The following is a 25,211-nucleotide window of genomic DNA, read 5'->3' as shown; positions in this document are numbered from 1 at the left end:
GGTCTATAAAAACAGCTCATGCATTTTAATGGGTTACGTTATATAGCAGATGCTGGTCAGCACTTCCTTATCGGGTCGTTGATGATATTACCAATAACATCACCAAACCGCATGTGCCCGCATTGTGAAGGAAGTTCTTGTGAGCATTTCCAGTGATAGGACGTTAGGAGGCCCTTTGTGCCTGCACGCTATGGTGCCGGAAGCAGTGAGTACTATACTTCATCTGACTGCTCCCACAATTCCAAAAATGCCAAACAACACTCAAAATCCTATACCTCTCAATCCCAACATTGTCTCCATAGGTAAACTCGACATTATATTGGGTTGTTACAAAATGGAGAGGTTTCCTTTTGGAAGAGTAAAACTGGAACTTTGCTGGATCTTCACAACGGTTATGTGTTATCCGATTGAAGTTTGTAACTTTAATCTGTAGTGGAAAATGGCTGTGTAAATGTTGCTTGTCTGGAGATTATGTTAAAATCTATCCAAAATCTTTTTTGAAATTGTGCCAGACGTATCTTATAGCTAGTGATTTAGTTATCACGTTTAGTGCTGAAGTCATAATTAGGTTATAGGTTGCCAGCTGAGGAGTGGCACTTCAGATAAGGAGTGGCACGGAAATGTATTTATGGATGTAAGTGGGCTGGACGTTTCTTCTGCCCTATGTGCAAAGTGGAGTTCTGAAGATAGAACTAGTAAATCAGCTCCGTAGGTGGAAAATCCATGACAATGGCAGGTGAGGCACAGCAGAGAAGTGGCAATTTAGTTCCACCTGGAAAGAAAGGAAACTAAACTGAGGGAGGGGTAGGTGAGTCACTATCGCACACCTTCATGACGAGTTTAAGAGTCTTGCTAGCAGCCTTTCAATAGATCACATGTCAGTCCCCTTATGTGACCCAGCAAGAGAAAAATGTTTATTCTGCAATAAAATAAATGTAAAACTTATAGTAAAAATTCCTATTCAGAGACCATACCATATTTTGAGAACTGTGCCATCTTTTTCATGACCATATGTGAACGGCAACCAACGAACACTGAGGGGTTCAAAAAATGAGCAGACTGTTCTTTACAATTATCATTGGGTAGAATTTGAAGAGTGGGTTGGGATTCAATCTGGAACACCGTAAACTGCATTACTATTTATCTACTTGAAAATATGTTAGTTACATGAAGAGGGAAGTTATTTGCTCCCACAGAATGATCATAATGCCTAAATTGTATGCAAAAGTTTATATTATTTGTGACATGAAGGACTCAAAATCTCTTTGTCAGACTAGATCGATACCGTGCCTAGTTTCTCACTGGAGAGATCCTCTGCAAAAATGCTTCACAGGAACCTACGTTGTGTGTGGTGGGGGCAGACACGAGTTAATGTGCCTCTGATCTTTCTGTGATGATTTCTAATATAGAAAGTATGTACTAGATTTAGGTACAGCTATTGTGTAATTATTATTTAGATTTAGTTTGATGGCGTTTCAGCACCTTGGGCCATCCTCCCGATGTGAAATCGTAAAAGGCGCTATACAAATGTAATTTGTTGTTATGAAAATCTATCCTGTCCTCTAAATTTGTTGTTGAGGTGACAGAATAAAGGTGGCAGTAAATGTTTCAAAGTTGTACAATATTTCTACATATAAAAGGTAAAGAAAGAAGTATAATACTTTACACCTTTTTTGGTATTTTAGGGGACAGGTAGTGGAGAGTTATCTACTACTTGAGGTGGAGAGGAAACAATATTCATTACTTGAGGTGAGGGGAGAAGACATATACGCTATTTTGGGGTTGTGGGAGGAGATATCCACTATTTTGAGTGGTGGCGGGGGGATATCCACTTCTTTAGTTGAGGATAGAGAGAGGAGGAAAATCTTCTAATTTCTATTTTTGCTTGAGGTCTTCTAGTTGTAAATAACAACAACTTACATTTATATAGCGCCCTCCACGCCGAGCGGCAGCTCAGCCTGTGACCTGTGCTGTCTAGTTCTTTCTTGGAAGACAAGTAACGTGTTTTTAATCACAACAGCTGTACTTCTCATAAATTTAAAGACCTGGACTAAGTTCTTTAAATCTTTTTTTTCAAATGAGAACCAATTGAGCTCTGAAAGTCTCCTCTGTTCAAAACACTTTTTGCCCCAGAATTATCCATGTGCCCCTTTCAATGCTTCTGTGTTCTTTTGACATTAGTTTATTCAAAACTGCACACAATATTTCAAATGTGGCTATGTTAAGGATATATAAAATGCTCTTCATACAATGTGAGGGATTTGGGACTGACAGATCTATAAAGGGTTAATAAGAAACCCTGCTTAAGGTCCAATTATTACATAGGTGTATTTACATTACAATGTGCTGCTGCTTATTTCCAGTGCCTTGGGACATCCTCCTGACGTGAAAGACGCCATACAAATGTAATTTTGTATTGTATAGGTATGACCAGATGACCAGGGTTCAGGTGTGATCCTTGCATTTCAGAAAGTACTAAGCTAGGGGCTTAAGCCAAAACATAGTTTGTCAGAGGCATTTGACAGAGAAATGGAAACACAGATACTTGAAATGTAAGGAATATTAGCAAAAGGCAGGTAAAGGGAATCAGAATATTAGCATAGATTGTAGACTTCGCATATTGGGCTTAATCCCGTTTTCGTGATCTATCATCTTGAAGAACATCTACTCTTTTGAACTGACTGAAACTTTGCTTTGCAATGTCTTTGAAAACTTAGATTGGTAAAATCTTTGAAGACTTAGTTTTTTGCGTCTAAAATGTTTTGTGCTATGTATTCTTGTCACTGTTTCTGTTTAATTGTTATATTGTGTAAATAAACCTAGGTTGGTTTGAAAAACTCTTCCGAAACAAACTGGAAGAGTACAAGCAGTTTAGGATAAATCTGTAGATGATAGGTTGGGTTCTGAGAGACAACTCAACCTAAAGGAGAGGGCTGGAATGGAACATTTCAAGATCTCAGAAAACTATGCAAATGTGACTTGTACAAACTCATTCATGTAAAGGAAGTTCTGAAAGTCCATTCAAATTTGTAGCAGCCCTCAAGAATTAAGCGGGTGTTTGATTAGCTTTGTTGACAACAGTTTCAAGTTGCCTGGAAATTTACAGGAATTATTTATAATCTCGCCCAAATCCTTTTCCCTTACCACCTCTACTAATGAAACAAAAACAGAAATCGCTGGGAACACTCAGCAGGTCAGGCAGCATCTATGGAGAAAGGAAAGTGAGTCAACGTTTCGGATCCATGGCCCTTTGTCAGAACTGAGTCTACTAATGAACACCTGTTCACTGTGCACACGTTCTTGTTCCAGTAAATCCATCCACCACTCCTTGGCCCATCTGCTTAATTGGTCCAGAACTTCCTGAATTTTATTTATATTTATTTACTTGCCCATGTAGCTTAGAATTGTCAGGAAACTAATATTACAAGAAGTACTTTCCTCTAAGACCTGCTGTCAGTATCTCTGTACATTTAGTTTTGCCTGCTATCAGTCTCACAAGCAGAATAGAGAAAGCAGTAGCCAAATCAAGTGGCTGCTGGCAGCCTTCAGTTCCTTGCCATAACTGAAACAGTTTTTGGAGCATTTGCCAGAATTTCTAACAACATAAAACTGGCTTGGTCACCCAAATTTATAAAAACATAGTTTTCGAAATCTGTGCATCGTCCGAGGCTGATAATGGACGGTGTTTACAAAAGAATGTTTTTCTATTCTTCCAGTTTTATATAGTTCAGTCAATTCGGAACAGAAAATATAGAGTTTCTTTTATAATGCACACCGCTGTGTCGGTGGGTGAAATGCTGTTTATTGTTTGTGTTTTCAAAGCACTTTCGACAGTGAAACGTGCATGGATTGCTGTTAGTGATCTCTGCAGGAAGATTTGATTTGTCTTTACTGTCCAGTGAAAATATCACTAACATCCTAATGTACAATGAGAACAGTTAGGTACTTTGCTGGGCCTCAAAAGGGAAAAGTCAAACTTGGTGTGTGCTGAATATGCAGCAACATTCCATGGCAGGATCATTGCGCCTATAGAAGAAGAGAAAGAAATAGATTTTTTTTATAAACATGATCTGCATCAGTCAGGCAGATCGCCATGTGAGAATATTAGCAGAGAAAGTGGATGAAATTGTTAATGTATTTGTTGTACATTTGCTTGTTTTTAAAATAAATTAGGGTAATACTATTTGAGGGTACTCACTCCAAATCCACTCCCTCTCCCTTAATTTTTGCTTCTGTATTGCCAATTGAGCCTTGGGAGGTAGATTTTTAAAAAAATTGATTTGGGAACATGAAGACAGATATAGAGGAGGCAACAGAGAAGAAGAGGAAGAGGGGTGCAGAGAATCAGAAAGCTCGGCCTCGGTGGTAAGGGCGATAACAATGTGCTGTCAACCCGAGGTAGCTGAGCTGAGGGAATGATGACAGACTTGGAGGTGACAAAGGCATGGAGTTTTGGCAGTATTTGGTGAGGCAGGGCCAAAGGTGGGTGGTGTGGTTGACATCAAGAAAATCTGTATTCATCAGAGACAAGACGTGAGTGAGAAAAGAGAGCTGAGGATTGAACCGGATGGCTCTGCTGCGGACTGATTCAGTGAGTTGGCGAGAAAACAGGGAGGTTGAGGAAGTGAGAACATGTTGGCAGGAGCAATGGAGGATGGCTTCCATGTCTACTTGTCAGAAATTTCAGCTCATCCAGGCCTTGATAGCCGACAGAACATCAGTGGACCTGGAATCGAGAGTGGAAATAAATTAGGGTGTCATCCACATAAAAATAGCACTTTTGCTTCTGGTTCAGAAGGTTCTAGGTTCAAACCCCATGTCAAGTCTTGTCCAGGCTGACACTCCAGTGCAGTGCTGGGGGAATGCTGCATTTTAGAGATGCAATTCGGATGAGACATTAAAACAAGTCCTGTTTGCTTATTCAGATGAACATTAACGATTCCATGCACTATTCAAAAAATAGAAGGGGTTTCTCCTGGTGTCCCGGCCAACAACTGCCACGTACAATTGGTCATTCACTTTATGGGTGTTTGTGGGACATTGCTGTGTGAAAATTAGCTGTCCTTTTCACCTACAAAATACACAATACACTGCACTTTATCCTATACTGAATAGTAATCAGGAGTGGGAATTCTGACCTAGACCTTTTCTCTTTCTCTAGCTCAGCAATGCTGAGGCCAAATACACAATCTTTAACTACTGCTTTGGCTGACGTCATCCATCCAAATCATTGTAGACCGAAAATTGAACTATGACCCCTGACCTGATGGATTGCTTCTATAATGGGACATTTGGGGAGTGAGCAAACTTTTTATGACTGTTTTATGACTGCTGACTAATATTTACTCTGCACGTTATATATTTTGTGCTGTTTATACATTGTTTCACCTGAATGTGAAGGTAGCGTGATCTGCTGTCATATTTGCTGAGCAATGACTCATTGATTGTTTCTGGATTTGTGGTTGATCACTCCCTCTTCTAAATCTTACTATCATACTGGAATTTCCAGGTCCACCGTCACGAGAGATTTAGGGCAAGGGAGGGGCACTTGAGTAGGTCAAATTAAACAGTTTACAATAATACTTTGTACTGACAATAATAAAATAAATAACTAGTGGATTTGTTTCACTGTACTATATATTGCCCACTTTTTGAAGTCTTAATCCGATCTTTATTTTCTCCCTAAAACTGTTTTTTAAAATGCTTTCTTGTATTGACTTCTTCACCCGCCTGTACTTTTAAACACATTTTTGTCTACTTGCCAAGAACATAGTGTTCCAGGGTGTCATTCAGTGACGTCTGTTCTGGCCTCTAGCCAAGGAAGACTGAAGTTCATTCTCCTTGAATGAGAGTAGGCCGATTAGGTCAGGAGTTTAACTCTTTGCGTAACAAGAAGGAAAGGGCTCGGCAGTTTTGTTTTTCAGCGCATGTTCTTGATTTCCGTTTTATGTGATCGCAACCTTCTGTAGGAAATCTCTCTATGGCACACCTCCAGGTTTGTATTACCATTATACTTGTACTGTTCATTTTTTTGGTGAGCAGTAATGGTGTGATAATGACTACTCGCCTACTAGAGGGAATCCACTTTTCAGGACAGGACGAAAGCAAACCCTGGATTTTTGAGTTTTGTGTACATTTATCCACAACAAAAAAAACATACTACCTCCGTCGCAGTTGCGTAGCTGCTAGAAAGAGTTCTCCAGGCAGCCCCCTGTTAGATCACACAGACTTGTGCGACTTGATATTGGCCTCAAATTCTTATTAGAGCTGAAATCTTACAAGGCAACACGCTGTACAGGGAACTTCCTGGAGCAAACGTTTAATTCATGGGTGCTTTTTCTCTCAACCGTAGCATGACAACACAGTAGCAAGCTTTTTAGTAGCCATTGTGAAATTCATACCAGACTCAGTAAAATTGGCCAAAATATATTTGCTGCAGTGACCTAAATGACTGGTGTGCCTGTGACTTATGTGTACTCAAGGTAATTTTGAGGGTTTTTTCAATTCAGCCGAAAAATCGGATGAAGTCAGCTGTAAATAAATTGAAACATTTTAAGCACAAATTTTATGAACCAAAAGGTTAGGAACTTAGTTTTGCTTTGGAAGGAACACGTAAAAAAAATAAGCTTTGCCTTCTTGGAGCTTCTCTTTTCTGTGTCTCCACCTCCAACCCCCACCACCCGGCCCCGTCTAATATTTCTTGAAGGATTCTGTGTTCTGGAAGGCCACTCCAGATTGTGCCTGGAGCTGGATTTCCTCATCTCTCTCATGAATGGGAAATTCCTGGAAGAAAAGATGTGGGCTTGGGAGTGAAGGTGCAAGAGGTTCGAGGATGGAAGAACCTATTGTGAGGATCTGAATGGTGGGAATTGTGATGATGGATAGGAGAGGGAGGAATTACTGACAAATGTTTTCTGTTTCTAGGTTTATTCTAAAATTTGGAATATATAATTTAGAGATGAATTACAGGGTTTTGAAGGTTTAACCTGAAAAGCCTGCCTTACGTACTTGAGGCGAGATATTTTAATAATAACTAATAACTTGCATTTACGTAGGGCTTTTCAAAAAAGGGCTTTACAAACTACAACTGATAGAATTGAAGAGAAGGTTATATAGGCATATTAGCGAATTTGCACCAGCAATGCCAATTCATTTGAATTTGAGGTTAAATGTGGATTAGAAAGGGAATATAAACCAGGATAACTGAGAAAAACATTCCACATATCTTTAAAATGGCAACAACAGGACAGTTTACATGGCAATAAACATACCTTTACATGGCAGACAAAATGTAAAATTAATAACGCAGTGAAATAATGGAAATGATGATCTATAAATAAAGAATAAAATTAGATATAATCCAGAATGTCATGCAGCAGCTAATGTTTGATACACATTTGCAAATTACAGTAGTACTATATAATGCAAAGAAATATAAATTTTAAACTATTTTTTAAAACATTTTTTAGTAAAGAAGTATAAGACACTTAAATTTGCAGACAACACCAAGTTATGGGAAGTGTGGAATCAGAAGAGGTACTGAAGGTCCTACAAAGAGAGCTTGGTGTGATATGCACATGAGCCGATAATTGGCAAATCAAGTTTACAAAGAATGTATAGCACGGAAACAGGGCACTTGGCCCAACTAGTCCGTGCAGGCGTTTATACTTCACATTAGTCATCACTCATTCCTTACACTCTCCCGTACCCTTCTATTCCCATCTTTCTCATTTGAAGGTCTAGCTTCTGCTAAATCCTTTTGTCACATTGATTCATCCTACAATAGGTCATTATTTTCCAGGATCTGAAAACTATGCAGTTTGTTACTTCCCTCTGTATTCCTTTCCTCCTATAATACGTAGATTTGAAATCCAAGTTTAGGGTGTTCAGGTCTCTGGTTTTTGATCTATCTTGCCCTCTCTCTCACTCATTCAATTTTGGTACTATAATGAACAATGAGCCTTGACTCTTCAGCATTATTTCTCAAGTTAAAAAATTGTCAGGCACTCTGAATTACTGTATATATATTCTGAGCTAAGTCTGTTCAAATGATGGCCTGTAGAGATTTTGAGGTTTTGCTACCTATTAGCTGGTTCAGGGTAGAGCACGATGATTAGCTTATCGTAAATGTCGTAAATGAATCCATTTGGCTCCATATATGCATCTATGTTGGTTTATTTGTCCCAGGAGATTTGGCTTAATTCTTGCTATTTTGAAGATTATCTGATGTGTTTACAGATCTTGTTCAAGAGGATCAATTGTTTTTAAGTGTATGAAGAAGCCGTATGTTGCTATTAAACAGGTCTTTGATGCATTTAAATACATGCACCTCCCACCCTTAAAAGGTTATTTGTTTCCTATTCACTAAAAGAAGTCTGTTCTGTCAAAAACATTAGCATAGAGTGATCTAAATATTGTCTTATGGCTGAGTTTTTTCACTTAATGGAATAATCCCAGGTTGGTCTAATAATAGGATTAGGTCCCAAGGAGGGAGGCATGGTTTTAAAAGGATGATGTTCAAAGGAGTAATAGAAACCAGTGTGTTCTTCGTGTTTCCTAAAATGCTGGGAATAAAGAGGATTCAGTTGTATTTGTTTTTTTTTAAACAAACAAGGAAAGCATTTTAGTAATTATTATTATATAATCCTTGCATTTGGTTCATTGCCATGTCTCACCGGTTTACTGTAAAAAGGAGTTTTGTGTGTTTAGGAAATCGCGGCAACACAATTGTGCACAGCAATGTCCCACAAACAGCCGTGAAACAAATGACCAATTTTTTTATTGGGGGGATATTTGGCCAGACACCGGGAGAAACTTCCTGCTCTTTTTGATGAGTGTCATGGGTTCTTTAACTTCCACCTGAACAGGCAGACGGGGCCTCGATTTAATGTCTCATCTGAAGGACAGTACCTCTGACAAGGCAAAACACCCGGCACTGCATTGGAGTGTCATCTTAAACCATGTGAGTCCATGTCTGTACATGAGATTTGAACCCACAACCTTCTGATTCAGAGGCGAGAGTGCTATCACTGGGCTAAGCTGACACGCAGTAAGCAATATTATGAGTGTGAGTCACCAGAGTCCGTATTATTTTCCCCTGTTAAGCACTCTGTATTCTTTACCTATATTTCATTGCTGTTCACACAGTAAAAACAAACTTTAAAACAGGCCATTACATTTTGAAGAATAAAAATGATCATAATTCAATCACTGGATATCACTGCTACTCATAATCTATTTAAGCTGTGTTAAGTGTGAAAAAAATTCAGCTATGACTTCAATTAAGTTGAACTACATTATAATACCCTTCAATATAATGCTGCCTCATTTATAGCGCAGGTTTACTGTAAACCTGTACTAACCAGAAAAACAGTACCCACGTATCTTCCAATGGTGTCTCTGACAAATTGCATTCATGTAGTGCCCTTCAGACAGGATAGTGTGTTGAACAATTTATAAAGACAAGGTCAGATGTCAAGCAAAGGGGAAGTGACCACAGGTACGGTCGAATATGCAGATATTTTGGATTTAAAGACAGAGGGGGAGAAATGGAAGGGTAGAGGGCAAGAGTTGCTGAAGGCTCAGTCACCAACAGCAGGGTGGAGGGGGCAGGGGACGCACAGCAAACTGATATTAGCAAAGAGAAAGTGGTGACCAGAGGAGTCAGTGAAGATCACAGAGATAGGGAACTGCTGGAGCGTGAAGGGATGTGTGTGTGGGTGAGGAGTGGTTGGTGACCTGCTAGAAACGGTAGATTTCTGGCTTGCTGCTGACATTGGTTGTTATAATATGATAATAATCTTTGCATTTGATATTGTGCCTTTCACGTCAGGCAGGCGAACTCAAAGCACTACACAGGATATACAACAACAAGATTTCATATATAGAGCGCCTTTCATGTCGGGAGGACGTCCCAAGGCGCTGGACAGTTGGATCAGGACCCGAGCAGGGGGGAAACGGTCAGGGTGAGGGGAGGGAAGGGAGGGAGCGAGGAGGGGGTAGAGAGTCGAGAGGGGAGCTGAAGGCACGGTCAAAGAGAAAGGTCTTGAGACCGGCCTTGAAGGAGGAAAGGGAGGAAGCAATATACTGTGAAGGGATAAACACTTTTCAATTTTCAAATAGTGCCATGTGATTTTTAAAGTTTACCTGAACAGGCAGATGAGATCTGAGTTTTAATGTCTCATTCAAAGGACAGCACCTCCAATAATGCAGGGCACCCCCCCTCCCCCCACACTGCATTAGAGTGTCAGCCTAGACAGAGTTCGGAGTCCCGACATGGGGCTTAAACCCACAAACTTCTGACTCCCAGGGAATGCTACCAGCTGAAGCATATTTACACTTAATGTGCATTTCCGGCCTTTTTTTATTTCCTGTGGATTAGTTTACTGATGAGCTGGTTGACGTATTCCTTGTGCATTTGTGAGCTTTATTCACGTGAATGTGCATGACACATTCGAAGTATGTAAAATATTGTACTGCTGACAGTGATCGAGTTAAACTGGATCCTTTGTGAAAGAGTAGCAATGTTGAGATCTGCTATCAGCATGATAGAATGATGAGTTGAAAATTTCCATTAACTGTTGGGTGGGTTTGAACTGATAATATCTGCTTCATGTTTAGCATGAACATGCAGTATCATCAACACCAACAAAATTACGTTTGTATAGCGCCTTTCATGTTGGGAGGACATCCCAAGGCGCTGGACAGTCGGTGTTTCGGATCCGAGCAGGGGTTCGGGATCGGGAAGGGTGGAGGGCAGGGGGGAAGGCGGGTGATCGAAGGCACAGACGAAGAGGAGGGTCTTGAGATGGGTCTTGAAGGAGGCAAGGGAGGGGGTGAAGTGGAGGGACTGTGGGATGGAGTTCCAGAGGATGGGGGCAGAGTGGCTGAAGGTGGGGGACGTGAAGCAGGCCGGAGCCCAGGAGCGGGCAGGTTGGAAGGGGGTTAGGAGGTCGCAGAGGTAGTACGGAGCAAGGCCATGAAGAGCTTTGAAAGTGAGTACCAGGATCTTGAACTGTATCCTCTGTGATGGAATCAGGTGAGAATAGGAGTGATAGGGTCGAGGAGCCTGGTGCGAGAGAGAACACGGGCTGCAGAGTTCTTGATGATCTGCAGCCTGTGGCGGGAGGGGTTGGGGATGCCAACAAGGAAGGACTTTGCGTAGTTGAGCCTGGATGTTATGAGTGCATGTATGAGGGTCTCGGCAGCCTTTGGTCTGAGACAGTGTCATAGCTGGGTGATGTTGCGGAGTGTATCTATGGAGGGCGATTCTGTCAGCGCCCGAGATATGGAGGCACTGACGGGAGCAAAGCAGGAGGCCCTTGGTCTTGTTCAACTGCAGGAAGTTAGCTCTCATCCAGAACTTGATGTCTGACAGGCAGTCTGTGATGACAGAAGAGGTTCTAGAATCGAGCGTGGAGGCAGAGCGGTAGAGTTGGGTGTCATGCGCATACATGTGGAAGTTGACCCCATATTGGGGATGATGTTATCAAGGGGGAACATATAGATATTGAAAAGGAGAGGGCCAAGGATAGAGCCCTGAGGGGTGCCACACGTGACGGTGCGGGGGCTGGAGGAGAAGTCGTTAGTGGAGACAAAGTGGACACGTTGGGAGAGGTAGGATTAGAACCAGGCAAGGGCAGGTTGAGGTGAAAGGAGTGGCGGTGTAGGAGGATAGAGTGGTCAACAGTGTCGAAGGCAGCACAGAGGTTGAGGAGAACAAGGAGGCAGAGAGAGCCCTGGTCACAGATGTTCAGAATGCCGTTAGTAACTGACCAGGGCTGTTTCCAGGCTATGGGCAGCACAGAAAACCCGATTGGAGGGGTTCAGAGAGGGAATCGCAGGAGAGGAAAGAGCGAAGCTGGGACATGACGACTTGTTCTAGGGCTTTAGAGAGGAATGGGAGGTTGGAGATGGGGCGATAGCTGGAGACTGTATTAACACTGTATTCTTGAGCTTTGTTGCCCAACTTGTTTTACTATCCTCTTTGGGGAGAATGGTAAATGGGGCCTCCTGGAGCTGAACTGGCTTCAAGGTGATATGCTTGACAATGGAAGGTTGGAATCGAGTCAATCCTCCTCGGCGGTCTCAGTAGTCCAGGTCCTGAGCCAGGCTCATCGGCAGTGTTTGGAGGGATGACCAGTCACTGTGGATAGGGACGATTCCCACTCAGCTCCTATTAACCCTGCAAACCAAAGCCGTAATGGATAGGGTGGTCCTAGCTGGATAAGCAGGATAAGCTGGCCAGGCAGTGCTTTCAATGGCAAGCTATGCGGTTTAAACTGGTTAAGCTCCAACAGTACCCCAAAGTTAAAAAGTGATTTGATTGATGTATTTAAAATAATGAAAGTAATTGATCTATTTAAAGGGAGTATAGTCTGACAAATCAATGTTGTGAAGATGTAGAATGTTCTGCCCCAGAAATCAGTAGAGGCAGAATCAATAGGTATGTTTAAAAATGAGCTGAACAGACACTTGGGTAGTAGAAGTACTGAAGCGTATGGAAAAAGATAGGGGCATTGGCATTCAAAGATTTGCCGAGAACAAATAAAGTTGGAGAACAGGCTGAATAGCCTCCTCCTGTTCCTGTTTGCTAAGAACATGTGTAGACGGAGGTAATCATGTTCCAGGGAATATTTGGTGTCTATGCAGCTTGGACCATGGAACTATTGGGCAGTCTTGAACAACAGAAGTGCATGTATACATAAATCTTTTGGGAATTTTCTTGCCAGCATCTGAGAATGAGGCAAATGTTGCGGAGCTCACATTTAGGAGGCTGATTCAGAGTGGGGTAGAGACTATGATGAGGAAAATTGTATGTGGTTTGAGGAGGTGTAGGCTTGAATGAGCCAAACTGCTTTCTAATTCTGTGCTTTTTATGTGGCAAAACCCTTGATATGTGAACTCTTTCATTCATTATTGCCTAAATAACTCACTCTTTAGTATAACAGCGCCCTCCTAAGGATACCTTTTAACTAAACCTGGGTGACATTATTGTCTCTGCCATTCTATCTACGTTTTATAGGACATTATTCATTTTAAAACATTATAGAGTTTTGTGAAACAAAAACAGAAGTCGCTGGGAACACTCAGCAAGTCAGGCAGCATCTATGGAGAAAGGAAAGTGAGTCAACCTTTTGGGTCCACGACACGTCGTCTGAACTCAGTTCTAACGAAGTGTCATGGACCCAAAACGGGGAGGTGACCGTAAGCATGATCAAAAAGGGAGGTCTTTAGGTGCGATTTGAAGATGGGGAGGGAGCAGGCAAAGCAGAGGGATTGAGAGAGAGGGTTCCAGAGTTTTGGGGCTTAGTGGCTGAAAGCACAGCCACCTATGGTAGAGCAGAGGGCATGAGGGACAACCAGGAGGCCGGAGCCGATCAAGTGGAGGCAGTGGGTGGTGGAGTATACAGTAAACCTCCCATAAGTCGTATCAGTTAGCACCATACATTTAATATGACTTATGCAAAGTTACGTCAAATCATCCAGTGTTTTGGAGATTAGTATTGGGCTATACTGTGCCCCCTCCCCAGGTTCAATAGCTTGACAGCAATCATTATAAAAGATACCACATGAATTGTGGCCATTGGGCAAGAGTACCTGTGTAGTTTAAGCACTCTGAGACGCTACCCTGCGTAGAGGGCGCTATATAAGTGCAAGTTGTTGTTGTTGTAATTATACTCTAATAGAGGAAGAAACCACATTATTTTGGGGTAGAAGTGGGTACAATATAGTTCTGTGAATTCTGTTCTCGTGCACATTACTTCAGTTTGGAAATTCCACTTTGGGTGAGATGTTAAACTCGGGCCCCATCTGTCTGTTCAGGTGGACATCTTCTGTGATTATTGAAAAAATGAGGGCAGATTCCCTCATTCTAGTGGTCAACAAATTTCCACATATAATTTCCCTTACGCTTCATGGTATTTGTATGGTAAAATGGCTGTCTCGTTTTCCTAAAACACATTCACCACAGTTGAGAGTAATTAGTAAAGTATTTTGAAACATTGTAACATGATGCCTGGACAGCAAAAAGACATCAGAATGGATGTGAAGGATAATAACAAAAAGTGTTTTAGTTATATTAAGGGGAGAAGAAAAACAATCATTTAGAATAGGGCCACTGAAGGTGGGTTCGGAGAGAACATGACAAATAATGCTGCCTAGACTGCAGTAGCGCTAAATAAGTTTTTTGCATCAGTCAAGGAGGAGACGGGTAACCTATCTGATCTGGAAAGAGAACTCAAGGATGTCGCAGAGGAAAGTTGCGGCACTATTCATATCACTACCAGCATGGTTGCCAAACAGCTGTGCAAACTTAAGGTAAATAATCTCAGGGGTCGGATAAATTGCATCCAAGGATCCTTAAGGAACAAAGGTAGGAAGTCGCAGAAACGCTGGCACAAATCTTTCAAAAATCATAGAGAGGTGCCGGGGGACTGGAGAAAGGCAGATGTTACTCGTATTTTTAAGAAAGGTAACAAACGTGACCCAGGAAACTACAGACCAGTAAGTTTGACGTCCATTGTGGGTAAAATTATGGAGTCTTATTAAGGATAAATTCATGGAGCATCTGGACAGAAATAAAATCATAAATGATAGTCAATATGGGTTCATGAAGGGGAGATCTTGCTAGTCTAATTTACTGGTTTTCTTTGATGGTGTGACAAGGGAGCTTGATAAGGGTAAGGCTGTGAATGTTGTGTATCTGGATTTCAGTAAGGCCTTTGATACAGTTCCTCTTGAGAGCTTGGTATTGAAAGTAAAAAAAAGAGTGATTCAGTGAAGGTATATTACAATGGATGTGCAATTGGTTGACCGGAAGAACCCAGAAGGTAGTGGTACAGGGAATGTGGAGTTCTGTAGCTCAGTGGTTAGAGCACTCGCCTTGCAAGCAAGACACCTGGGTTCAATTCCAGGTAGGGCAAAAGCTTGGGAAAGTTTCCTTGCTCCACAATCCTAATAATAATCTCTCCATAAAAAACAATAAATTGGTCATTTTCAATCCACGACTGTTTGTGGGACCTTTTGTGTGCAATTGGCTGCTGCATTTCGCCCACAAATATATGGTCAATTCACTTTACAGCATATTCTGTGAAGCGCTTTGAGACGTCTAGAAAACCAGGAAGGTGTAAGGCGAACTAGATGGACCTTGGTCTTTTTTCATCTAGCATTTTCTATGTTGTTATGAATGTTCTTATGATATAGCAGGATCTTTCTTACTTAACCCTCCTTCCCTTCTCCCCTTACCCCCCACAGCTAGCTGTAAAATCTGATTCAAGAAGATACTCATATAACTTCGATCTTTCTTATTCTAGGCAGCATACGATATTTCAGAGTTTTCATCTGATAGTGAAAGTTCAAAAGAAAGCAAGCTTCATGAAAAGCGTATTTCATCGACATTACAAGGTCAACTAAATGTATTTAGTTGTGAGTCTGACCGTGATCAGACAGCTGTCCGGTCAGCAAGCGACTGGTTGAAGACTGCACAAGCATTTCTACAGACCCCTGAGAAGCAGGAAAGAAAACAATTCAAAACACCAGACGATTCTGCCAAAAAGAAGAGGAAGTTTCTGAGGTTAGTCAGGGTGATATGTCTCACATTCTGGGCTGGAGGGTTCATATCAAAAGTTGCTGATTCTTTCTTGCTTTTTTTCTTGCTTTCGTTTTTTTTTACTTCAGATTTTGAAACAATTACCCCTCCTATCCTGGCTATTATTACAGCACTATTGTGATGTTTTTAATTAATGCATTAGCTGTCACAAAATTACCAGAGAGGTTCAGATGAAGAAGGCGCTTTGGCCCATTCGATCTCATCCTTTCAGAATACCAGCCTAAACTTCTTCCTACAATGGCATTGAGTCGGTCCTTAAATGTATCTAGCATCCTGGCCTCAACCACCTTTTTAGTCAAATCCTCCTATAAATATGGATTCAGTAGCCTGCATAGTTATTGCAACCATTGGTACTTGAATTAATAGAGTTCACTTGGTGGGAATTCAGTTGCCTTCATTTTTATCACAAGAGTGGAGCATGTGTTAAGTATAGTTTTGACCTGGTTGCTGTCAGGTAGTTTGTTTATAGGGTGTTTGAAAAAAATAAGCTACTTTTGTGCAGCATCAGATGAGATGTTAAACTGAGGTCTCGTCTGCCTATTGAAGTGGACATTAAAGGTGCTATGGTACAATTTGGAAAAGGGAAGGGAGTTTCAGTGTTCTAGCCAACAGTCCCCCAAAATAAATTTGTAATTCACTTCATGTCTGTTTGTGGGACATCACTGTGCACAAATTGCTGTGTTTGCTCACAAAATACAGCTACACTAAAATGCTAGCTGGCCAGACCAATGTGGGGAGGTCCCAATCTGGCAAGCCAGAATTTCCAGCTAGGCTACAATGCCGGTTCCGGCATTCACCAGCTTTATTTGGCACAGGCTTTTTCAGTGCCGAAAAATTACAGTAAATACTCGTTGCATTTTCATTGTTTGAATCCCACAAGCAGAAGATTGCGAATAAGCTACTTTCTGCTTATGGGATTCAAACTGTGTCAAAACAATCAGCTGCCGAGTTTCGCCCACAAAATAAAGTCAATTCTCTTTACAGTATAGTCTGTGAAGCACTTTCAGATGTCGCGAAGACGTGATAAGGCGCTATATCAAATGCAAGGATTATTATTATTTAAATTTGAGAGTCCTGGGCGCCTAAGGCAGCAAGGAAGGTGAGACCGCCTTGGGAGAATGGACTAAAGGAAGTCTACATACAGCCCGTGGAATTTTTAAAGAATGCTTCTGTTTCAGTCCCAGTCTGGCTGTTATGAATTCTGGTAAGCCGGGGGTTTACTGTACTGCAGTATGTCATGTGAAGCTCTTTGGGACGTCATCTTGACGCGAAAGGTGTTATACCATATTGTAAATATTTTTTGTTACATTTTTAATTAAAATGACATGAGTTATCTTTGTGCAAATCGCACAGTGGCTATTAAACAATTGTAGGACTCTAATTCCAAACATAGTTTTTTTTTACTATCCTTGCATTTGATATATATTAGGAGGACTTTCAAATTCCTTCACAGGATTCACAGTAAAGTGTAGCAACCATGTATTTTGTAGGCAAACCCAACAAGTAATTTGTCCACAGCAATGTCCCATAAACAGGCATGAAGTGAATGAAGTGAATGACCAATTTTATTTGGGGAATTGTTGGTTAAAACACCAGGAGAAACTCCCTTCTCTTTTCAAATAGTGCCACGGGATCTTTAGCTTCCACCTGAACAGGCAGTTTAATGTATCATCTGAAGGCAGCACAGCATTTGTATTTATATAGGGTCCTTCACCTGGGGTAGTGTCTTGCTGTGCATTCCAGTGTCTAGACTGAGTTCAAAGCCCCAAAGTTGGGCTTGAACAACAACCTTCTGACTCAAAGGTGAGAATATTACCAACTGAGTTTTATTTTATTGGAGCTGTGATTGAGGGTTCTTTTGGGAAGGCTTGCAGACAAAATGGGACTTGCACAAACCAAGTCCCTTTTTGTTACATTTGTGATCTCTAGGCAGAAATGCGGTGCTGAGATGTTGACATCACACTACATTAAGATGCATTTCATATCTCGCCATGCAGTGTGATAACCTCAATTTCACCCTCAATGTGTGTAGACCAATTGTGTGCAGCGAAACTGTGTGGTTAAGTAGTGTTAACAGTAATGAAATTCTACTGATGACCTCCAGTTCAAAGTTAGTTTTATTACAGTAGCACAATGATTGGCAAAATGTACATACAAAATTATTTACCAGAGAGACTGTCGTGGTGAATATTGAGTTTTCCATGTTGCAGATAGTGTCTCCCAATTAAACTGCAACATTAACATAGGAAGGTTGGGCAGTATGTATGGTATACCACACACTCATCTCTATTATTTAACCTAAAACAAATGAAGTTATCTCCTGATTAGAGATGCCTTCTTCAATTCATAATTTAAAAAAAATAGATATGGCAGGGTGTGATCTATACTAAAGATATTTTCTCCTGAGGCATTTTTCTCTTATTAAACTTACGAATTTACCAGCAGTCATCAACCAGGTTAACAATCTATTTCTGTTTCCTAATTTGATATGATGGTGTGGATGACAAAGCAAAGTGGGAAGAACGGGGACAGGGATTTTAACTGAAGAGTTTTTTTTAAATACGGTGTGAGACTACACAAGGCAAAGACATTTTGGGAGAGCTTTCCAGTGAGTGGGACTGTAAAAGGGTAAGCATAACTACAATAAATTATATTTGTATAGAGCCTTTCATGTCAGGAGGACGTCCCAAGGTGCTGGATAGTCAGGGATCCGCATCCGAGCTGGTGGTTGGAATCAGGAGGGTTGGAGAGAGGGTAGGGGTAAGAGGTTGAGGAGAAGGGACTTGAGATGGGTCTTGAAGGAGGCAAGGGAGAGGGCTAGGCAGAGGGACTGTGTGATGGAGTTCCAGAGGGTGGGGCGGAGAGGCTGAAAGCCCGCCTGCCAATGGTGGTGCGGGCAAGGTGGGTGACATGAAGCAAGCCTGGGCATGCTGAGTGGAGGGAGCAGACAGGTTGGTAGGGGGTTAGGAGATCGCAGTGGTAGGGAAGAGCGAGGCATGGAGGGCTTTGAAGGTTAGGACCAGAATCTTGAACTGTATCCTCTGAGTGATGGGGAGCCGGACGAGGATGGGGGTAACAGGGTTGTGGAGCCTAGTGCGGGAGAGGACACAAACTGCACAGTTCTGGATGATCTGCAGCCTCTGGAGGGAGAAGTTGGGGAGGCCGACAAGCAGGGAGTTTATATACCATATTATGATAAATTTGATTGCAAGTCACAGGCAATTAAACATTTATATATTGCATTTACTCAAAGCTGCTTAACTTAGATATGTTTTATTGGGGAGATTGGGAATTGCTTTCACAGCGTAAATTCAAACAGCTTCACATTAAAGACCATGCTGTTATACACTCTGCTCTGCAGCAAGTTGTGAATCTTCCACTTTGTGTTTTTCTCACACACAGTTCCTGCTATTCTAGGCTTGGCCTTCTCATGTGGAAAATGGTACCGTGTCCTTTGCCATTGTCATAATAAACTGAGATTTTGCCCAGAGAGAACATCTCCAAATGTTTCACCCTTAATCACACACTATTCCCAGTTTCACCATTAATTACACACTATTCTCATTTAATATGCAGTATCCTTCTCCACAACATATTCCAAAAGTAACCAAACCACCTGGGTCCAAATCTCAGTAATATACAGAAGCGTTGAGTGTACATTCAAATCAAAGACATCCCATGATAATAATAATAATAATATAATAATAATAATCCTTGCATTTGATATAGCGCTTTTCACGTCGGGAGGACGTCCCAAAGCGCTTCACAGAACACACTGTAAAGTGAATTGACTGTATATTTGTGGGCGAACGCGGCAGCCAATTGCGCACAGCAATGTCCCACAAACAGTCGGAGATTGAAAAATGACCAATTTAATTATTGTTTTTGGTTTTTTGGAGGGATTATTATTAGGCGTGTGGAGTAAGGAAACTTGCCCAAGGTTTCGCCCTGCCTGGAAATGAACTCAGGTCTCTCACTTGCAAAGCGAGTGCTCTAACCACTGAGCTACAGGACTCCACAATGATATATTGCTCCTCCTATGGTTTCCTTAGAGTTTCAAAAATACCTTGAGTTAAAATACTCAACTCTTACTTCCATCAACCTACCTTGAGCGTACAACCTCCTAAGAACATGACCATAACCTTATCAACCATTTCTACTTCCCCAACATGAATGGCCACTTAATGCAGTCTGCTTTCCACCTTCAGTGCTCTTCCACATACTATGTTGATAATCTTGGCCGCTGTGAAGATAATGTTGAACAACCTTCACTTGTTTCCTTCATCAACCAATTTATTTGACTTGTTGCGACAGTCGAATACATAGCCGCATTGTGAAAATTAACTTGAAAGCAAAGCTTAGCAGCGATTCTTTTCTTGAAGGGAAGAGGGAGCGAACTCCAAGTTATATTTAACAGAAGTTCCTAGAATAAAAGGTTGCTGGGTTAGACAGAACGGAAAAGCGCAAGTATCATGTTTCAAAATTCATGCAATTTCTTTGCATCCTGTCCAACCAGTATCTGGAATGGATGGTTGTAATTTGTGAAGCTGATGTTTATCTATGTTTAGTCTTGAATGACTGTATTTTGAGGATGGGAAACTAATGGTTGTCTTCTTCATAGTTTCGAACAATGTCTTTTTGTATGCAAGCAAAATGTAAAAGAGTAATTGTGAACCGCTCAGTTCGATCTTAGAATGGTTGTTTTCTATATGTTTAGCTCATGTAGAGTGCCTAAATTGTAGCTGTTTAAATTCATTTTTGCTTTTATTTTTCTCTCTGAAAAATTTTCAGAGCACTTTTATTCCTACCATTATCTACTTGATACCCACCTTCGAAGAGAAACAAGGATATTAGGGCTGTGGAGATTTATTGATAGAGGAGTCTTACTAGTGAACCGCAAGTACTAATGGACATTTTCCAAACTATGCTCTTTGCAAAATGCATGGATGTGGAAAGTTGATCAAATTCATATTTTCTAGAATCTTAATAGTTTCCCTGTCCTCTCATCCTCTTGTTTCTTGTGGATAGATTGGCTGCACTCTGCACCACATATAGCATGTGTGTTTGTTAATCAAGTGAAACTTCTCAGGTAAAATTAAGAAAAGAATTCTGAATATTTGAAAAATTTGGGAGTTGTCTCTATGTATGCAAGGAAAATATAAACAAAACACAAAGTACTGACTGACGAAGGGTCGTGGAACTGACACGTTCTGATGAAGAGTCGTGGACCCGAAACGTTCACTCACTTTCCTTTTTCCATAGATGCTGCCTGACCTGATGAGTGTTTCCAGCGACTTCTGTTTTTGTTTTATGCAAGGAAAATGATTGATTCAAAATGATGATTGCTTGGAGAGTGTGAAAATGTTTCTGAAGTAACATGCAACTTTTAAAAATATTATGGAGAATGGTTTAGATATGGGTAAATGGCTCTGCTTGTTTTACTTTGAATAAAAAAATCTTATTTTGGCAAGAATCCACGTGCTAAATCGCGTAGAAAATCTTTCGATACATCCGCCATTTTAGCACATTTTAGGGCGATTTATCCAATCTAACCAGGACTCCACCAATCTATTTACTGCAACTAAACCCTGCTATATGTAAAAAGTTAGACCTGCTACCAGAAAGTTTTAACCTCTTCCCCCCACCACAAACAGACAAGAGAGATTTACAGTATTTGTTTTCAAAGATATATTGATACATTCCTAATGAAATACATTATAGAACATTTTTGCTGTTTTCAAAGAGTTATGGTAGTAAATCAATTCGGATGAGACGTTAAATCGAGATTCCATCTGCTTGTTTAGGTAGATATTAAAGAACCTATGGCACTATTCGAAAAGAGAATGGTGTTACTCCCGGTGTCCTGGCCAATAACATTCTGTGATATTCAACTTTCAAATAACTTTTGCATTGCACTTGTGTCTCTATACACTTTGTCAAATCCACATATACCGCAAGTTGAAGTCTTTATGAGTGCATTTAACCTATGAAATGTGGAGCTAAGTTTTCTCTTCTGCATGCATGAGATGAGTAGGAGAAATGAAGCGATAGGACCTGTGCACTCCTGCTGATGACCTTCTTTCTGTGGAAGAGTAATTGCAAAAGATTGGTACTAACTGACTGTACAGTTAAAGATTTTCTGCCTAGGTTAACTTTGTTGCTACATCTCATTTTCTCAACCATATATTTCATATACACTCCTCCTTCTCTGAGATGATTCTTGTGTTTCCTTCATCCGTTTTTAATGACACATCCTGTTAACCCTGTGAGCCAAAGCCCTAATGGGTTTCCGCATATGTCGGACTCTTGGCTAACTCCCCCCAACCCCCACCAAATTGTCTACAACAACAAGAACCTGCATTTATATAGCGCTCCTCACATAGCGTAGCATCCCAGAGAGCTTGACAGTGGCGGAGCACAATGTTGAGCTGGGGGGAGGGTGGTGGTGACTGCAGGAGCGGTCGAAGAGGAAGATCTTCAGGCACGACCTAAAGATAGGGAAGCAAGGGGTAAGGTGTAGAGGACGAGTGTTTCAGAGTTTGGGGTCACAGGGGCTAAACGCGCAGCCACCGATGGTGCAATGGAGGGCACAAGGGACAAGCAGGAGCCCGAAGCCTGTCGCGTGAAGGCAGCGAGTGGTTGTTTGGGGAGTAAGCGGGTCAAAGAGGTAGGGAAGCGCCAGGGCATAAAGGGATTTGAAGATGAGCGTGAGGATCTTGAAATCGACCAGTTCGGTGATAGAGAGCCAGTGTAGTCTGGCTAGAACAGATGTGATGGGAGGGGGGGCAGAGTTTACTGCAGGTGAATATTCGGGTGGCAGAGATTGGATTAGCTGTATTTTGTGGTTGGTGGAGCTGGGGAGATCGGCGAGGAAAGCATTTGAATAGTCGAGGTGGGAGGTGACAAAACGCATGGCTGAGTGTTTCGGCTGTGTCTGGAGTAAGGTATGGTCAGAGACTACACGTAACCTGAGAGACTAAATAATATTTTGCAAAATATTTGCATATTAGAGAAGACTTAAAATATTCAGTTCACACGACGTACCATCCTGAGGATATCTCCCGATTGAAAATTCCTCAAAAGGCAACGTAAATCTGTAAACAGACAAAAAATGTGTACATGATTGCAATGATTGATACCTCCCAGTTTTGTGCAGAATTATTCCAAGTTAATTGCTTTGCCAGCACTTATATTACTTCTGAATATTTTAATATTTGCAAACTAGAGAAGACAGTGGTGTTTTTGAACTATTAAATCAGCTACAAGTTGTGGACAGAATGTTCAGTAATGTGGTCAGTACTGCCTAAAACGTTTTTACGGGAGAATCAAGATTGTGGTAAAGAACACCTACCGTGAATGATGTGTGGGTGTTTAATTGTCTGCTTATAGGTACATTGCCCTTTATAAAGCAATCATGTTTTGCTTTGATTTCATAATATTCAACTCTACTTATATAATTATGCACAGAAAAACAGGCTGACCTTTGCTGAGTTGCAAAGGCAACATGAACAGCAAGGTTAGTGTAGAAAATAATGTTTCCCCTCTCCCTGCCAAACCCATTTTTGTCTAATCATATAACTCTGCATAATTGAATCCTGTAAATGTTAACTTGGCTTTTTTTCTATTTTGGTAATGCAATGTTGTGTATCCAAGCCAGTATTATTCCATAAAATGGGATTATGTTGTATTTGAGAATGTGTATGCCTAAACAAAATACATTGATAATAATTTATTAAAAATGTCATTTTGATTGCATTCACTTTTAACACATGGTGCCTACTCACATACAACATTTTGATAAGGCTTTTGCATTTTCAGTCTTGTGTAACATGATATAAAATTCAGCAAAGCCTTTAACATACTACTGACGTACTGAACAACTTCAAAAAAACCTAAAAAATCCATTTGCACTGTGAATTTCAAAAGCTCTTGAACATCGCTTGCATTTTTATTCGTTATTGACTCACTTTGTGTTTCTCTGTCTGATAATCTCTGTCACAGTTTTCTGCCTGTTTTTCTCTCAACCTCCCTCTAGCATGGGCCTCTCAGAGTGGAGAATTCCTTTTGGCTCTGGTAGTCTGGACCTTGGCACAAGGTGCAAGTTTGATGCTGCCTATGGATTGAAGCCTGTGTCTCTAGCATCACATAACAATTAATGCGTGTGTCACCTACCACAGATATATTGAGCTAGTATTTTTGAATTCCACGGTTTCCCATGATGTGACCATGATCATGAAACATCCAAGGTGGCATCCTGGCAACAGGATGACAGAATCGATTAAGCCTTCTACGGCGGTCTTGGTAGTCCAGCTCCTGAGCCAGGCGGGTCTGCAGTATTCCAGGGTACTGCTGATGGCAGCACAACCAGCCTGGCTCATCAGTAGGACCTGGAAGGACAGACCAGTCAATGGGGGCACAGAGTCATCCCACTCAGCTCCCGTTAATCGTACAAGCCAGGTTGTCAGGAAGAATGGTTGAGGCTATGAAACTGGACTCATTTAAAAAACAGCTTGATGATGAGATGGAAGAATGAGATCAGATGGGCCAAACGGCCTTCTTTATCTGAACTGATCTTGTGATACACACAGATTTCTGTAATCTCATTGTAAAAGCTTTGCCATATGAGAACAGAAATATAATTATCTTTTATCTTCTACAGGGGAGGACTAGCAGAGAGATTAAATAGACTCCAGTGCAGAGAAAGATCCGCCATACATTTTTGGAGGCATCAGACCACAACTGATTGGAGAATTCCTGCCGGTAGGATTCTAGTATAATATTTAAATTGTTCTGCATGCAAAACACATTTCCCAACTGCTTGTATATGAATTCGCTGAGGTAAGACTTTTTTCTGAAGTCTTATTTATATTTGCTTTAATTAATTCATAAACTGATTTTAAAACAGTTTGTAACTTTGCAAGGCAGGGGGTTGGCTTCCAAATTTGTTCAGATGAGATCCACTTACCTCATGCATTTCTCTTTCTGAGGCCTGCAAAGGATGCCTTTGGCAACTGAAATATGTGAATTTTAACATTGAACTCTGAACCATGCCCGCCATTCGAACGCATTGATGTAATCAGTCTATTGTTAACACCAAACCCAAATCAAGTTGTTTTTTTTCCCTCCCGACTATTTTTAATCATTTGCTGAACCTTTCTGATTGCTGCGCTCTTTCAATCTGATCCGTTCCATTCACTAACCCAATGCTACCTTTAGTCAGTTGGGAACCCCTGGTGAAAAAGATGCTGCTTATAATAAATATGATGTAAATGAAAATTCCCTGAGGTGGAACATTAGTATTTGATTCAGGCTTGAGTTAGCAATCTTCACTGTCATTGAGTGGATTATTATGTAACAGGCAGTGGAAACTAACTTGTGGTAATTTCTAGCTAGATGTTTTAATAAGAAATCCAACTGGGCATGCATTCCAGTGATCAGAAACAATCCATGCCAACTCACAGGAACTCCACTCTAAAAGTAGATTGCGTCAGAGTAGGTTTCCTGCAAGTTGGCACAACATAATTCTGGGTTCTGTATTAAGGAATCCTGGCAGAAATTACTGCATATTGTGGAGTCCTGTAACGTATTGGTTAGAGCACTC

The 25,211-nt window shown here is 41.0% G+C and overlaps 1 protein-coding gene across 6 annotated transcripts in view; it reads left to right on the top strand.

The window, feature by feature from the left end:
• spidr (scaffold protein involved in DNA repair) overlaps window positions 1-25,211 on the top strand; it is a 160,505-nt gene that overhangs the window by 15,801 nt on the left and 119,493 nt on the right. For all 6 annotated transcript variants that reach the window (XM_007887997.2, XM_007888000.2, XM_007887998.2 and 3 more), the window contains 2 exons: window positions 15,315-15,574; window positions 24,270-24,370. In XM_007887997.2, the coding sequence (XP_007886188.2) occupies window positions 15,315-15,574; window positions 24,270-24,370 (361 nt within the window). The remainder of the gene's footprint in view (window positions 1-15,314; window positions 15,575-24,269; window positions 24,371-25,211) is intronic.

The sequence above is a fragment of the Callorhinchus milii genome, unplaced genomic scaffold (assembly GCF_018977255.1).
Source record: "Callorhinchus milii isolate IMCB2004 unplaced genomic scaffold, IMCB_Cmil_1.0 Scaffold2, whole genome shotgun sequence".
Classification (NCBI taxonomy): Eukaryota; Metazoa; Chordata; class Chondrichthyes; order Chimaeriformes; family Callorhinchidae; genus Callorhinchus; species Callorhinchus milii.
This window is presented reverse-complemented; position numbering and strand designations above follow the sequence as displayed.